Source organism: Aspergillus stella-maris, assembly GCF_047715825.1.
Source record: "Aspergillus stella-maris strain CBS 113639 unplaced genomic scaffold BDV14scaffold_39, whole genome shotgun sequence".
Taxonomy (NCBI): Eukaryota; Fungi; Ascomycota; class Eurotiomycetes; order Eurotiales; family Aspergillaceae; genus Aspergillus; species Aspergillus stella-maris.
The window spans coordinates 264224-280499 of record NW_027396833.1 but is presented as its reverse complement, the minus strand read 5'-3'; the positions used below and the strand labels follow the sequence as shown (position 1 = coordinate 280499).

General features: G+C 51.1%; 7 protein-coding genes across 7 annotated transcripts; 4 read left to right on the top strand and 3 right to left on the bottom strand.

The window, feature by feature from the left end:
- Window positions 1-191: 191 nt before the first annotated feature.
- On the top strand, window positions 192-4840 carry BDV14DRAFT_190808 (ABC-2 type transporter-domain-containing protein; the record flags this gene model as incomplete). Its single annotated transcript, XM_073771388.1, has 11 exons — window positions 192-301; window positions 492-1172; window positions 1237-1337; window positions 1388-1757; window positions 1791-1863; window positions 1918-2907; window positions 2966-3256; window positions 3314-3604; window positions 3659-3751; window positions 3804-4030; window positions 4084-4840. 11 exons carry the CDS (start codon window positions 192-194, stop codon window positions 4838-4840), a joined length of 3984 nt encoding a protein of 1327 aa, XP_073626685.1.
- Window positions 4841-5111: 271 nt separating this feature from the next.
- BDV14DRAFT_209802 (Alpha/Beta hydrolase protein) lies at window positions 5112-7047 on the bottom strand (the record flags this gene model as incomplete). Its single annotated transcript, XM_073775740.1, has 5 exons — window positions 5112-5399; window positions 5448-6571; window positions 6621-6727; window positions 6778-6975; window positions 7030-7047. The coding sequence occupies 5 exons, from the start codon at window positions 7045-7047 to the stop codon at window positions 5152-5154; spliced, it is 1695 nt and encodes a 564-aa protein (XP_073626684.1). The 3' UTR covers window positions 5112-5151.
- Window positions 7048-7387: 340 nt separating this feature from the next.
- Window positions 7388-9479, top strand: BDV14DRAFT_190806 (carboxylesterase; the record flags this gene model as incomplete). Its single annotated transcript, XM_073771387.1, has 9 exons — window positions 7388-7411; window positions 7494-7930; window positions 7978-8055; window positions 8119-8154; window positions 8222-8585; window positions 8639-8766; window positions 8820-8917; window positions 8980-9066; window positions 9355-9479. 9 exons carry the CDS (start codon window positions 7388-7390, stop codon window positions 9477-9479), a joined length of 1377 nt encoding a protein of 458 aa, XP_073626683.1.
- A 288-nt stretch (window positions 9480-9767) lies between these two features.
- BDV14DRAFT_190805 (aldehyde dehydrogenase family protein) lies at window positions 9768-11418 on the top strand (the record flags this gene model as incomplete). The annotated part of the gene is made up of 4 exons (XM_073771386.1): window positions 9768-10258; window positions 10309-10624; window positions 10678-11043; window positions 11092-11418. 4 exons carry the CDS (start codon window positions 9768-9770, stop codon window positions 11416-11418), a joined length of 1500 nt encoding a protein of 499 aa, XP_073626682.1.
- A 383-nt stretch (window positions 11419-11801) lies between these two features.
- Window positions 11802-12745, bottom strand: BDV14DRAFT_201686 (peroxidase family protein; the record flags this gene model as incomplete). Its single annotated transcript, XM_073773825.1, has 4 exons — window positions 11802-11959; window positions 12009-12280; window positions 12328-12571; window positions 12622-12745. 4 exons carry the CDS (start codon window positions 12743-12745, stop codon window positions 11802-11804), a joined length of 798 nt encoding a protein of 265 aa, XP_073626681.1.
- A 632-nt stretch (window positions 12746-13377) lies between these two features.
- On the top strand, window positions 13378-15031 carry BDV14DRAFT_190804 (putative carboxylesterase; the record flags this gene model as incomplete). The annotated part of the gene is made up of 2 exons (XM_073771385.1): window positions 13378-13947; window positions 13994-15031. 2 exons carry the CDS (start codon window positions 13378-13380, stop codon window positions 15029-15031), a joined length of 1608 nt encoding a protein of 535 aa, XP_073626680.1.
- A 206-nt stretch (window positions 15032-15237) lies between these two features.
- Window positions 15238-16261, bottom strand: BDV14DRAFT_201684 (uncharacterized protein; the record flags this gene model as incomplete). Its single annotated transcript, XM_073773824.1, has 2 exons — window positions 15238-16045; window positions 16095-16261. 2 exons carry the CDS (start codon window positions 16259-16261, stop codon window positions 15238-15240), a joined length of 975 nt encoding a protein of 324 aa, XP_073626679.1.
- Window positions 16262-16276: the final 15 nt, after the last annotated feature.

Sequence of the window (16276 nt, the reverse complement as noted above, 5' to 3'; positions counted from 1 at the left end):
TATACGTACACTGCTGCAACCCAACGCTAAAGAGCATCTATGGGATAAGCCTCAACAAGGCTCGGGCAACAACTACCACGCAGACCTTTGCAGTGTTTACTCAAACTAGCTACAGATTCTGCCTCAAGATCCAAATAGGTCACGCATAACGTTTTCTATCCAGTTTTATGCTTTGGATCATCAATTCGACCATGCGTCTCGGAAGGGGCGCAAATAGAATGCTGGCAAGGGGCGATCAATCAAGGGATTTCCTAACATACCCTTACACAAGCCTTCAGGCAAGGGCTACCAAACAAGCCACGTAGATTCCAAGGGACCCTTGTTCTTCTGATATGGAGTGAACTTACCCCTGGGCTTGTTACTCGCAACAGCAGACCTTTCCAGGACATTATGCTTGACGTGATGGGCGGTCCACGGCAGACCCTCGAGACGAAACATGATATCTCAGCGGAAACTGATATTCTACCAGGAGATTCGATTGGCAGTACCAGAAATGAGGGCAGTCTTCCTCCCGAGTCCTCGAGCCGCGAACGCTACGAATGGGCAAGAGATAACATTTGCATCCTGGGGCCGACTACACACAACAACCACGATAGCGGCGTTCTTTATGAGAATCTGGCCGTTGCGGGATCTGGCGCGTCTATCCAAGTACAACAAACCGTCCTGTCTGCCCTAATGCACCCGATCGTGTCCGCTGTGAGTCTCCTGGCGTATAAGGGACGTCGTCCAACACCACATTCAATCATATCTGGAGTAAACGGCCTTTTGTGCAGCGGGGAGTTACTCCTGGTACTTGGTCGCCCAGGCAGCGGATGCTCGACCTTTCTGAAGACAATCACCAACTGTCTTGACCGCTTGACTCTGGATCCAGACTGCAATATCCTGTATAAAGGTTTTCAGCTCGGGACGACAATCAACAAGGGCCGCGGAGAAGTTCGATACAATGGAGAGGAGGACCACCATTTACCGTCGTTGACAGTTGGTGAGACTCTGAAGTTGGCTGCAAGTTCTCGCGCCCCCAAAAAGCCATTCCACAGTATGAGCCATGACGAGTATGTTGAAGCGGCGGTGCAGGCCGTCATGGCTCTGTTTGGTCTGTCAGACACAGTCAACACACAGGTCGGCAGTGAGCACATTCGGGGGGTGTGCGGAAGTGAAAGAAAGAGAGTAAGGTAAAAAGTCTCCAGTCTGTGTTTCCCAAATGACTCCTTGGAGGCTAACGACATGGCGATATAGCATAGCTGAAATGGCTTTGGCGAGGGCTCGAATTGGCGCCTGGGACAAAAGCACTCGCGGTCTCGACGCTAACAGCGCCCTTGAGTTTGCAAAGGCTCTCCGTCTTTTCGCAGATCTGACAGGCTCTTGCCATGCTGCTACAATATACCAGGCTTCGGATCAATCTACAACACCTTTGACACTGTCACTCTTCTCTACGAGGGCCGCCAGATCTATTTCGGCCTTCGCCAGGATGCCGTGGCTTACTTCGAAAGGATGGGATGGAAGAGGCACCCACGACAGGTCAGCGCTGACTTTCTCACCTCGGTGACGAATCCTGTCGAGCGCGAGATACGGGAAGAAGTGACTGGAGTAGTTCCACTTACGCCGGATGAGTTCGAAGCATACTGGAAGCAAAGCCCCGAATATAACGCCCTGCGAGAAAGAATGAACACCCACTTGCAGACTTTGCCTCATGGCAACAAAGAGGACAGCGTGATTGCAACGCCAAAGCGCTTGCAGGCGTCTTCTCCGTACCTTTTGTCGGTTCCAAATCAAGTCGGGCTGTGTTTCAGGCGAGCATATAGACAGAAACTCAATGATCGCGCCGGAGTAATTGCCACTGCGATTACCCAGATGGTTATTGCAGTACTTATTGGATCTCTGTTCTATGACATTCCAGACACATCAGAGGGACTGTAGCAGAGGGCATCCGTCATCTTCCTGGCAGTCTTCACCAACAATCTGATATCCATGCTGGAGATCAACCTCCTCTACAGCGATAGGCCAGTCATCCAGAAGCACGCGCGTTACGCATTTGTCCGCCCTTCAGCCGAAGCCCTAGCAGGCGCCATCACCGATTTGCCTATTAAAGCCCTGCGCTGTCTCCTTGCTAGTCTGGTTGTCTACTTCTTGGCCCATCTGCGGAGGGAGCCGGGACACTTCTTCATTTACTTCCTCTTCCAGCTTATATCAGTTGTGAGCATGTCTGGATTGTTCCGATTCTTGGCCGCAATGACCAAATCAATTGGTCAGGCAATGGCGCTTGCTGGAATTGTGATTATCTGCGTGGCTGTTTACACTGGATTTACCGTCCCACAGCCGGACATGAGGCCCTGGCTTGCTTGGATCCGGTGGCTCAATCCAGTGTACTATACATTTGAATCCATCCTTGTCAACGAGCTCCATGGGCTGTCTTTTAGATGTGTGGACTACATCCCGATGTATCCTTCACTAACGGGCCAACAATTTACTTGCTCGGTCGTGGGTGCTTTAGCTGGAGAACACTCTGTATCTGGCGGCCGTTATTTTGAGAGCAAATGTCTATACTCATACGACCACCTGTGGAGGAATCTCGGAATTTTGATGGGCTTCTTGGTTGCATTCCACGTTGCCTATGTCTTTCTCTCTGAGCAAATGCCAGGCACCGTCTCCAAACCCAACTCACTAACCTACCTTGCTGGTCATCACAGAACGGGCTTGGGGCAAGGTGATGAGGAAAAAGAACAGTCTCCGGCATTATTCAAAGCCGATCAGATAGCACATAGCGATCCAAGCCCCATTCCGTCTGATGGGAAGGATGTATTCAGCTGGAAGAACGTTTGCTATGATGTTCCAGTCAAAGACGGCTTTAAGCGCCTGCTAGACAATGTCAACGGCTGGATGAGGCCAGGAACACTTACAGCTCTGATGGTGTGTATTCGATATCAATTACCTGTTCTTATGAGTATTTGTTGACTGACCTGTCCAGGGTGTCTCCGGGGCTGGCAAAACAACACTTCTGAACGTTTTGGCACAGCGCATGTCGGTGGGAGTAGTTACTGGAGAGGTTTTGGTCAATGTGAAAGGTCTCGGCCCTCATTTCTGTCGCCTGGCTGGGTTTGTTGAGCAGCATGATCTCCATCTCGAAGCCTGCACAGTTCGGGAGGCTCTTCGTTTTAGCGCATCGTTGCATCAATCACAGTTCATATCCATGGATGAGAAGCACGCATATGTCGAGACAGTGATCTCGGTATTGGGGGTGGATGTTTTTGCCGAAGCTGTCATCGGAATGGGACTGAACATTGAACAGCAAAAGCTTGTTACCATTGGAGTCTAGCTCGCTGCAAAGCCTGACTTGATGATATTCCTCGATGAACCGACGAGTGGTTTGGACTCTCAGACTTCCTTTGCGATATGTACCTTCATGAGAAGGATTGCCAATCACGGACAGGCTGTACTTGCCACGATTCATCAGCCTGGAGCAGTCATGTTTGAGCGATTCGATCGTCTTCTATTGCTTGCCAAAGGCGGGCGTATGGCGTACGTCGGGGACGTTGGTCTTCATTCTCGCACTGTTCTGGACTATTTCGAGTCGAATGGAGCAAGGCTGTGTGAGCCAAATGAAAATGTAAGCCAGTTTCTGGTGTTTGTTTGAGCGAGCTGACCACTTACCACTTGCCAGCCGGCGGAATACATACTCGAAGTCATTGATGACCGCTCACGACAATCACTCGATTGGCCAACGATATGGAGGAACAGTTCCCAGCACCAGGCTGTTCTCACTGATTTATGTCGGTTCGACCATGGGCTCTGGCAGTGTTCCCAAGTCTGTGATGCCTCCCCTCTGCAGCCAGTTGTACCAGGTCATCAAGCGTAATTGCCTGCAGTACTATCGCCAGCCAGACTATTTCATTGCCAGGTTCGGTCTCGGTATTGTCTCTGGTCTGTTCATTGGATTCTCGTTTTGGAATTCCAATAATTCCCAGCAAGGCTTCCAAAACACTCTCTTCAGCCTCTTCTTGCTGTGTACGATATTCTCTACAATGGTCAACCAGTAAGTCCTTGATCTCTACTTTTTATTGCCAGGAATGTACTGAACCCAGTCAGGATCATGCCCAGATTCATCAGCAGGCGTACCCTTTACGATTTGCGCGAGGGACCATCTAGAACCTATTTCTGGAAGGTGTTTATGTTCTCGCAAGTTGTCGTAGAGCTTCCATGGCAGGCTCTACTCGGCGTGCGCACTTGGGCCTCGTTTTATTTCTCTGTATACGGTGCCGGCCAGCACCCACAGCAGCAGGGGTTGATTCTTCTGTTTGTGGTGCAATTCTTCCTGTACGCCTCGAGCTTCACATACTTGGTGGCCTCTGCGGTTCCCAGCGCGGCGCTTGGGAGTATGCTGGCTCTGTTCATGTTCGTCATGTCCCTGTTGTCGAACGGTGTTATGCAGCCCCCCAGCTCACTGCCTCCATTCTGGGACTACATGCACCGCGTGTCGCCCCTCACATGTTACGTGGGAGGTATCAGTGGCACTGCACTGCACGGGCGCGATTTACACTGTTCTGAGCGCGAGATGCTCAGTTTCAACGCCCCGCTAGGGCAAACGTGCGGTGAATACATGCAGGAATTTCTGAAGACGGCACGCGGGGCCCTACAGAATGCGTCTTCCACTGGGCAATGTCACTATTGCCCGTTACAATCTGTTGACCAGTACCTTGCCGACCGCGACATTTTTTGGGATTTTCGTTGGCGCAATTATGGAATCCTCTGGGCCTACTTTGCTTTCAACATCCTGGGTGCCATTTTGCTCTATTATGTCTTTCGCTTTCTCCCTCAGTCGAGAAGGAAGGCACGCAGTCCTTAACCATACTGAGGACTTTCTCGTCGATTTTCTAGAGTAGGCAGCATAGCACACCTCGAACCCCAGTATCATGCCGCGGATGAGGGTACCGTTTCTTCAGAATTTTATGTCTATCTGCGGCCCCCATGTTCTATATACGTTTGTTGTATCAAGTGTTGTGGTATCAAGCTTGGATGAATTGATCATCATCATATCCTGTACATGATTCCGTTTGCGCTTCAGTGCATACAACAGCATGTTCTCGTATACAGAATTCAGTCAACCCATCACTAGACTCCACGCCTTGCTATGTCTGTCCGACCCGTAAAGATCTCCTAGTTACCAAATAGAGAATAAGAGTTTTTGTTGAGATAATGGATTGCTTCGGCACGCCAGGTGTCTGGTTCAAGCTCTGACAAGCCAGGTAATGTAGAGAGCAATCGAAGATTGACGCCGTAGCCACTGAGTGCCTCACCAGGAGTTCCTGCGTAAGAGGTCCACCGCGGGATTCTATGGCCATTGTGCCTCTCAACGCCATGTTCGTTCGGGTCAAGGTCATGAGCAAATGCAATCCACATCCGACCTAAGAAGTTCTAAGCTTGGAATATCATTCTTGACAGTGAAGGCATACTCATTAGACGAGCAAGTGCATAGAAGTCTTTGTTCATACCCGCAAACTCGCTGCCAGCTGGATACCAAGGTGCCTCAAACCCGTTCCCTTTCTCATTATCCTGGATAAGCGGCACTTCGGTAAAGTGTGTAGTGCCCGTTGTATTTGGCATCCCCCCTATGGGCCATTGATCGAAGAGGTACGAGTAAGCAGGAACGTTGTATTTCGTCCACATTTGCGCACTCAGTCTACGACCACGGTGGATCGTGTTGTCGCCTGCGAATGTGGCAGCCCGACGGTATTGAGAGCCAAATGACGAGTTCAGTGGTCCATGGTGGGTATGTGGAACGCCAATTGCTGGAATGTCAGGGTACAGTATTGATATGGCAGTAAGAGCCGCTGGAGCAGCAGAAGGGTCTATGATTGACGCATTGACAAGCTCAAGAAACGACTCTTCATCTGGATACGCTGTGGTTGGCAGAGCACCGATATATGGAGCAGACCCAACGAAGCCAGTGCCCTCGTCGGTATTACTTCCAATCAACAAGGGGACATTGACGAATTCACCATTCACCAGTTGAGCAGAGCTGTGCATCTGCAGGAAATCACCATCGTAGATTGGTCCGAAATCGCCGTTCGAACTCTCGATTGCGTTGGCAAAGCCGTCGAGACTGACATTGCGCAGACAATGGAGGGCATCCGGGCAATGAGCACAGCCAGTCAAGTTGAGAACCGCATTCCAGGATTCCAGCTGTGTAGTATTGGATGGGCCTTGGAATCCCAGGGGGCCCCCGCTGTCTGCAATGGCAGCACGAAACAGCGAGTCGTCACGTCCTCGATATGCTACCAGTTGGGACCCTACACTTCCTGCGCCTGCGGATTGTCCCCAGATGGTCACCTTCGCAGGGTTTCCACCAAATGCGTCGATATTCTCTTGAATCCAGTGAAGCGCAAGCCGTTGGTCGCGCAGGCCGAGATTAGCAAGCCCCTGGTCCTGGATGACAGGACCACCCATGAACCCAAAGCCGTTTAGACGGTAGTTGATGGCCACAGCAACGACCGGCTTGTTCATCTGAACAGAACTTTGTACCATGAACGTGAGGTTATACCTGGGGTCGCTATTGCTTCCTTGTATGTAGCCGCCTCTGTAAACCATTAGCAATCTGAATCTTCTTGTCGCGCCGATACCGGTACCCATAGATCCAGACCAGCACAGGCAGGCTTTGGTTCTCGTAGCCTGATGGCCGATATACGTTGAGTGTCAGACAGTCTTCAGAAGTTGGACGATCAATAGTTGCCGCCTGTTATGCAGTGGTTAGATAAGAGTTTTCTATATTATGGGGCTTCGCACTGAGAATTGCACGCAGGCTGGCTGTAAATGTGTTGCATTCCGAGGATTAGAAAATGACACATTCAGAGATCTTGGTGGTGCGAGGCGCAGATTTCCAACAGGCGCTTGGGCAAAGGGAACCCCCAAGAAATAGTCGACGGCGTAGTTGCTGTTGCGCACGCCAACATATGTTCCATTCTCAATTGTCGCCCTGGGTGGCTGGGTAGTTATAGCTTTGCCTGGACCGAAAAGGAGGAATATGCAGGTCAATACCACGATATGCAGCAACATGATTCTGAGTGTGAACGAGTTTACGGTAGCCTGCAGTTGGGCCAACTCAATATAAGATAAACCGGATCAACGCTTAACAACAGACGGATAAGGACATCCCCGGAGTCAGCAATAAAGCGCGACTTCCCCAGACTTATATTGACAGACTAGTGGGGACACCCCAGTTCTCCAACTTTTTTAAATCCTTCTCCGCATTTCTGGAGGTTTCTGCTGCATATCTGGAGCACAGCACTCCTTAGTGCAGTGATCTACAGGCTTGGACCAGGCTGATCACATATCCGCTGAGACCAGAGGAACTTTGCTCACCCGGTTATCATTATAAATAGTCTTCATTCTCATAATGGGGTTATTAGCACTTCTGCCAGTTGCACTTGGAAAACATGAGATTTAGTTCCATCTTAGCTGTCGCCATCTTGGGCAGACAAGTACTATCGACACCTGCACAGAAACCCCTTCTCACGGCGGAAACAACCAGTGGCCAAGTCACCGGCTTCATCAATTCAACTACTCCCAATGTGCGCCAGTGGCTTGGGATTCCTTTCGCTGAGCCGCCTGTTGACGCTCTTCGCTTTCTCCCTCCACTCGGCAAGCCCTACTCCGGCAACTTGACCACTACATCTTACCAGCCTGCCTGCCTCCAACAGACGAGCACCGAAGAAACCCTCTATACAGAGTACCTACCTGAGTTTTTGATCAATGGTGGACAGAGCGAAGACTGTCTATACCTCAATGTCTACTCTCCGCTGAACAGCACCAGTGATAGCTTTCCTGTGTTGATCTATATCCACGGTGGCGGCTATACCAGCGGCGGTGCCAATTCGCTGTACAAGATCCCCGATCAGTGGATTCAGTCAACCCATAGTCATATCGTCGTGACTATATCGTATGTCAAGGAAATTCCGATATTACCCCTGTTCTAACGCCCGTTAGCTACCGCTTGAACGTTTTTGGCTTTCCTAACGCCAAAGGCCAATATCTGAACGTGGGTTTGCTGGATCAACGTTTGGCGTAAGTACACTGGAAAAGGTCTTCTGTCAGCATGTAGCGGAGCTAATGGGGCTTGGATGGTAGAGTCGAATGGGTTAGAGATAACATTGCCAGTTTCAAGTGAGTGACGTCTGTTTTCAATCTTTTCGCCGATCACACTTGGTCGAGGCTTATACTATTCATCCAGTGGGGATCCAGACCGTATGGTTCTCTGGGGCCAGTCCGCCGGTGCTGGGTCTGTCGGTCTTCATTCTTACGCGTATCCCTTCGACCCCATCGTGACTGGCTTTATCGCAGACTCTGGAGGCGCAACCATCTCACGCACTCCATTTGATGATCTGCATACTAACTTTACCTACCTCGCCGGGCTTGCGGGATGCATGGATCTTGAGGCAGGAGAGGAACTGAGTTGTATGCAGGAAGTCGACGGTCTACTATTGGCCCAGTTGGTCTCGAATACCTCCAACATTGACTTCTCGCCTATTCCCGATGACCTAACGCGATTTGCCAACGCCACTGCAAGGGCTGAGGCTGGCCTCCTAGCTGACCTTGTGAGTATTCCGCCTTGATTCCTTTGTTGAACTCTTCTCATCTGATTCATTAGCCAATGATCACGGGAAACAATGCCAATGAGGGTGCTTCGTTTGGCCTTTTCAACGCCAGCGGGGAGAGTCCGGAGAACTACCAGGCAGGGTTGTCGGCCATCACCTGTCCGGTAGCTAGCGAAGTCAAGTATGGAGTGTATAGTTATGAGCTGGTCCTGAAGTACTGCTGACACTGTGTAGGAACCGGTTAAACAACGGTTACACTACGTACCGCTACCTCTACTCTGGCAACTTCAGCAACATTTCCCCTTTGCCGTGGGTGGGTGCTGCACATAGCGGTAAGTATATTGAAAATATCCAAACTGCCTGTCGCTGACTTTGAATCTCTTCAATTCGGCAGCTGAACTGCCTCTAATCTTCAACACTCACTGGCAATACCGAGGCAATTCCACCCAGTACGAATATGATGTTGGATATGCGATGCAAGGTAAGGCTTCATTGCCTCTCTCCTATGTCACTTGGCTAACAATGAATTCCATACCTCTGGCTCTCGTTTGCAAAAAACTCCTCTGTTGACCCAACGAACCGCTACGGGTTTACCTGGTCCAAGGATGAGCTGGAAGGCAAGACAATGGCAGTGTTCGCAGCTAATGGGACGATCAACCAGCTTGGTAGTGGGGAGGAGCTGATTGACTGGGAGTGCTCTTAGGAGATGACGATCGAGGGCCCTTTGAGTACTGAGTCGGGTGGCGCTATGATATTCAATCTACCTTAGGACCTGTAGAAGCCCAAATATCTGTCGCGTGCTGTATGCAGTGGTCCCTAAGTAGTTTGACTATTCCCACTTCTGCGTGCCATATTATCGTCGCTTTCACTTGTCTCTTGATGCTAGAAGATTGAAGGGGTGAAGGAGGGAATACCCCCGCCGAAGAGTATGCATATCTCACCAACACTCACAGCCCAACCATTATAAATCAATATTCAACAAGACCAAGTTCAAGCTGCGAATACCCCGCACAGAACCAGGCCAAGTCCGTCTGATCGACAAAGGGAGCGTGGCCATCTCGGAGTCCCGGAGTCTCGATTAGGAAACCCTCTGCAGCGATCCAGTATACTTAAACCACCCCTCTTCTTCTATTTGTCCTAGACTCTACTTCATCCAAAGTAACTGGCCAACTACCCCCTACAATGTATCAAACTCTCCATTTGAATGGTCGTTCCATTTCCGTCCCTACCGGACTGTTCATCAATGACCAGTTCGTCGACAGCAAACAGGGCGCTCGGTTCGATGTCGAAGACCCTGCCACCGGCCAGACCTTGATTTCCATTGTCGAGGGACGCGAGGACGATGTTGACGAAGCCGTCCGAGTTTCCCGTCAGGTCTTTGATGCTGGCGAGTGGACCAATGCAAACCCCACGTACCGCGGCTCGCTGTTGAGCAAGCTGGCAGACCTCATGGAAGAGAACAAGGACGATCTCATTGCACTCGAGTGCGCAGACACTGGCAAGACTGTGCCCCTTTGCTCGAGTTTGGATTTGCCCGGCTCCATCGGTACTCTGCGATACTACGCTGGCTGGGCTGACAAGGTGCGCGGTGAAACGTCCTTTAACATTCCAGGCACCTTTGCATACACCCGTCGCGAGGCCATTGGGGTTTGTGGGCAAATTATCCCGTGGAAGTATGTAGTATCACTCCTTCACAGGCAATTACTACTCACATAGTTCTCAGCTTCCCCATGATGATGTTTATCTGGAAGATTGCACCAGCCCTCGTCACGGGCAACACTGTTGTCATCAAATCAGCCGAAGCGACGCCCCTCTCTGCTCTAAAGGTCTGCGAACTGATCTCCAAAGCGGGTTTCCCCCCGGGTACAGTTAATTTGGTCTCGGGGTACGGTAAGACTGTTGGGAGTGCCATCGCACACCATATGGATGTTGATAAGGTCGCCTTTACGGGCTCGACTGCCACTGGCCGGGCTATCATGCGTGCTTCGGCAAACTCGAATTTGAAGAAAGTTACTCTGGAGCTGGGAGGGAAGTCGCCAGTTAGTCTTACTCCTCTTATCAATTGGCCCTACCGCATGTTTAACAACAGCAGAACATTATCTTCCCCGATGCCGATCTCAACTCCGCGGTCGGCTGGTCCGCCTGGGGAATCAACATGAACTTTGGCCAGACCTGCCACGCTGGCACTCGAATTTACGTGCATGAGGATATTTATGACGAGTTCCTGGTCCTGTTCACCAAGACCATGAGCCAGCTAAATGTCGGCCATCCATTTGACAAGAACACCAACCAGGGGCCGCAGAACAGTCAAATGCAGTATGACAAGATCTTAGGATACATTGACTCTGGTATCCAGGAAGGTGCCACTGTCCACCTTGGTGGCAAGGCCATTGACAAGGGCACCGGGGGATATTACATCCAGCCAACTATATTTACTAATGTGCGGCCAGAGATGAAGGTACAGTCTCCCCATCTCGCACCCCTCTGTAACCACTAACAAGTATAGATCATGCAAGAAGAAATCTTCGGTCCAGTCGTCGCGATCGCCAAATTCTCCTCCGAAGAAGATGTCATCAAGCAGGCCAACAACACCACATATGGACTGGCCGCAGCATGCCATACAAAGGACTACCAGCGAGCAATCCGAGTGACCAACGCTCTCCGTGCGGGCACGACTTGGGTCAACATGTACAACTTTGTCCACTGGAGCATTCCGTTTGGGGGATATAAAGAGAGTGGCATTGGGCGCGAATGTGGAGAGGCTGTCTTGGAGAACTACACTCAGACCAAGGCCGTGTATTTTAACATGGGGGTGCCGTGTCCAACAGCTTAGAGAGGCTACATAGTCAATGAAATAGATGAAGTGTGTCTGAGAGTAAAGATATTATTCCACTGAGTCTCGCAGCGCGGGGAGTGATCGATCTGCACCTGCATATAACTCTTCCCGATTAGGAAGTCCTCCCGGGCCTCCGAGGGGGGTATGAGGCATTCGGAGTTTCGGAGTCAGACACTGCAGCAGTAAGCACATCGCATACAGCTTACAGGTGACCAAGGTCTTCGTCTTCTCTCAATTCACACAAGGCAACGTTGCTACGGAAAAAGCGAAACATATCTCATCCGAATGGTGTTTGCAATTGCGACTATAGAAGACTGTTGTGCTAGAAAAAGGACCTGCCCCTTTCTACTGAGAACCCGAAAGCACCAGGTACATCTGTCCTAGTGGAATAGAGGACGTCCGTATTCATCGGACTTTAGATCACGACGCTTGACACCAGCAGCATCCATGAGCTCCTTGCTGTACTTTATGCGCTCCTCCCCCTTCATCGTGACATTTCGTCGCTGCCAGCCGATTTCCGTGGGCATGCGCTCGTGGCCTGATATTCGTATTAGTCTCAGTAGTTATAATTCGGTGAATTAACTTACGAAACCAATAGTCAATAAAATTCTTGTCCACAGTGCCCGTCTTTCCATCAGCCATAATCTCGAAGAACGAGGCGCACTCGCCCCAGCTGAACCCATCAGCCAGCATGGACAACTCATATTCAGGGTTTGTCTTCTTTGAAGTTTCAAGACGACCCATTCTGGCTGCTGCAAGCTGCTGTACGCTGATCATGGGCGTGGTGAAGTATGAGAATGTCTCGGCCCAGACGGTCTCGTTGAAGGGATTCGGATCACCAAAGTACGCATCAGAGCGACTAGTGAATTAGTATCGATCGGAATACATGTTAGGAAAGCGACATACCTCAGACTGATATCATGTTCCAGGATACCATGACGCCCAAGATCGGCGAGGTCGAATCGATCAGTGAGCGGGAAGTCGGGGCTCGTTCTGATTGCCTGAAAGAAGAGGAGGATCGCATCACCATGCTCAATGTTGAAGCCCTTCAACATTCCATCTTCCAGGATGTCTAGTGTAATTCCCTTTCCATTTCTTGGGAGGTATCCGTGGTTCGCAAGGGTATTCAAGCCGGGACAAGGGCCGCGGGCTACTCAACAAGTCAGCAAACGAGCATTTCTTGCAAGACGGTAAACGTACAATCGTCAGGTCCTGGTGCCTTCCATTCTTGAGGCTCCCATTGCTCACGACGCTCCAAGTACTGCGGAAAAGCCGCGGCAGAGGCAATTAGGGCGAGACCGGTTGACAGAGTCGAGAGCTTCATGTTGGTAGAGCAAAGTGCCTTGAGCATCAAGACACCGAGCTACGACTTACAACGGGCATATTTATGTTCCTACGTCCCCTCGACCCTCGGTACAATTAAGACAATAACGGACAAGTTCTCAGCCCTTTGAAATGTCCAATTTTTGATTCGACCGTGCACGCTGAATACCGTGGATGTACCATCACCGAGGCTCGCATGATGGTTTCACATTAAGGTGCGACACTGAAGAAAGTTAAGCAAATATGCCGAGCCGACAGTTTATGCCGGTGATGTATACATATGCAGGATCATGCCGAGAAGATCTTGGGCCAATGGGGAAACTCCGGCAGTTGAGGCAGAGGGCGTAGGCGAATTGTTTCACGGCGTTGATCGAAAACAATTCGGCAGCTTCTAGATGTCTTCTTCTTCGGCAATGCAAAACAATCTGTTTGAGTCAATGCGTCAGATGGTTCTGCAGGTTTACCTCGGAGTAATGCCGGACTGACTATACTGGACAGAGAATAGCCAGGCATGGCATTGCCACAACTGGCTGCGTCTGCTTATTCCCCGCGCAGGATCGTGGTCAGACCTCTTCTCCAGCAGTTAAAAGGCCCTCTTTCGGCACTTGGAATAGTCATCAGTCACATAACGCAATGAAGTCCCTGCATACTTGGTTGTGGCTAACTGCCGGCTTGGGATGCAGCCATGCAATCTCCACCATTGTAGACCTTGGCTATTCCAAGTATCAAGGCATTGATTTGTCTTCAGGAGTGTCTCAGTTCCTCGGTATGCGCTATGCCGACCCCCCAGTGGGCGACTGGCGATGGAGGGCTCCACGCAATCCAAGCTCGACATCTAAAATCCAGCACGCAGATCCCTTTCCCCCGATCTGTGTAGGGTTAGGCCAAACGACCAGCGCGAATACAACAGAAGACTGCCTTTTCGTCAATGTCTTTACCCCATCCAACGCCACCATCGGCTCTAACTTGCCCGTGTGGGTGTATATTCAAGGCGGAGGCTTTGTGACCAACGCCAATGCAAACTACAATGGATCATCTCTCGTTGTTCAGTCCAATCACAGTATCATTCTCGTCAATTTCAACTACCGAGTCGGGCCTCTTGGGTTCCTGGCTAGCGAGGAGGTCCGCGTAGATGGCGATCTAAATGTGGGCTTGCTCGATCAGCGCAAACTCCTGCATTGGGTCCAGGAGTATATTCAATATGTATGCACTGCACCACGAAACCTCCAGTTTACTGCTAACGAGTCAGTTTGGAGGTAACCCAAGACATGTAGTCATTCATGGCGCATCTGCAGGAGGAACATCCGTCACCCATCATCTCACTGCCTACAATGGCCGCAACGACGACCTGTTTGTAGGCGCGATCGCAGAATCTCTTGCTTGGACACGGTCATTGACGGTCGGCCAGTCTGAACAACACTTCGAATCACTTGCTTCGCGACTAAACTGTTCCACTGTGGATCGAATGGGTTGTCTCCGATCACTGGATGCCAGCACTATCCAGACATTGGGCCACGCTCCTCAAGAAGATGTACTCGCCCTTTCTACGCAGCTCCTGTTCCAGCCAGTCATAGACGGTGATATCTTTACAGCTCCTCACTACAGTCTATTCCAGCAAGGCAAATTCCTAGACGTCCCTCTCATCCTGGGCTACGACACCAACGAAGGCAGCCTTTTCGCTCCCAATGCATCAACCAAGAACGAGGTCGCATCGTTTGTTCAAGGCTGGTCTCCACAGCTGAATGGCCCCCAAATCCAGCATCTTGTCGATCTTTATCCTCCTGAAGAGACTATCCCAGGCCGGGCTCGCTACTTCCCCGCTGCATCGGAGATTTTCGCAGACGGCGTCTTTCTATGCCCTACAAACCGGATCGCTAGATCAGCAAACTCTAATCAGCCAGTGTGGAACTATCGTTACAATGTTCTTGATGACATTGCCTTGGCTTCTGGACTTGGAGTTCCCCATACTTTCGAGACCGAAGCCATTTTTGGCCCCGGCCAAGCAGAGAGTATCAGGGCTGGTTTCTTGGGGGCGGGGGCTTCCTACAGCACATACAACGCTGCTATTGTTGAGGTCATCCAGAACTATTTTATTAGTTTTGTGAAGTCGCTCGATCCGAACACTGTGCGATCTTCGTCATCGCCCGAGTGGAAGAGGTTCAGTCTAGGAGAGGAAGGTCGCTTGAAGATACAGACCAACCAGACGGAAATGGAAGAGATACCTTCTGATCTACTGGACAGGTGCGACACTTGGTACAGCTATGAAGAAAGTATAGTGCAAGAGTAACGAGTCATTTGGTACTATGGAAACAATTCTAAGCATGAAGAGAAATGAGACAAATTGGGCCAGTCCTCCCTCGCCAGCGCTGATCAACACCGATCTGATCGGACTCCTGGTGCATCAAGATGCAGATTAGACTTGGACTGGCCTCTAAATCAAAACGATATAGACAGAGAAGAAAAGCTATTCACATGGGCTTGGTGGCCAGACGCTTAGACCTTGGAGGTCCAGTTGCGGACCTTGGTGTAGGGGTTGGCACGCTTGACGAAGCCTCCAGGGCCACCCTCGACGAGGTTGTGCGACTCCATGTCGAAGCAAGTAGCAGTGCTGTTAGCGCCACCACCGCAGATGGGGTAGGGGATCTTGTTCTCCATGTCGCAGAAGAGGTTCTCGCCGTGGTGGACAAAGTCGGGGCCCATGGAGGTCTCGGACTGGCAGAGCTTGGTGGCAGAGTGGTGCTGAGAGTCAGAGACAACGAGCTCTGTAGCAGTCCAGGCAGCACGCTTGCGGTTCACGCGAGCACGAGTGCGGCGGGAATTGAGGTCGCGCTTCTTAGCATCAACCCAGAAGTTGACGACGCTGGGGTCGGACTCGGTGCGGAGGCCAAAGTCGATGTCGTTGCAGATGCTCTGGGGGTCGGTGTTGCCCTCGTCGAACATGTCGGCGCCGTAGCGAGGCCAGCGGACCTGGAAGCCAGTGTTGGGCTGGTCACCATCGCCATCAACCCAGAAGCACTTGGGCTGGTAAGAGTTGTCGGTGTTAGTCCACATGTTGGACTCGTACCAGGTGCCTCCGCAGGCCTCGCCGTAGTCGCCAGAGACGGCGAACTTGTTGCCTCCAGCGGCATCGGACCAGGTGGTGGTCACCCAGGCAATACAGATGGCATCGTTGTTGGCCGAGAAGAGGGAGTAGACACCCTGCTGCTCGTGGTCGACCTCAATGGTGCCGACAGTGCCGTCGCCGACGGTGCCAGGGTCGGCAACCATGTTCTTGAACTCTCCAAAGTCGTTGAAGACGCGGCTGCTTATGATTAGAGGACACTCGTGATCCATGGGAGAAGAGGACTTACACATCAGGGAGATCACCACCCGCGTTATCGGTACCACCCTCGCCGTCGAGGGCAACAGCGACCTTGATGGTCGAGCCAGGCTCAGTGGTGTCGGCAAAGTTCGACTGGGCGAACGATACCATGGTGAGAACACCAGAGATGACTCCGATAGCGTCGACGACAGACATGTTGCTGGTTGGCGG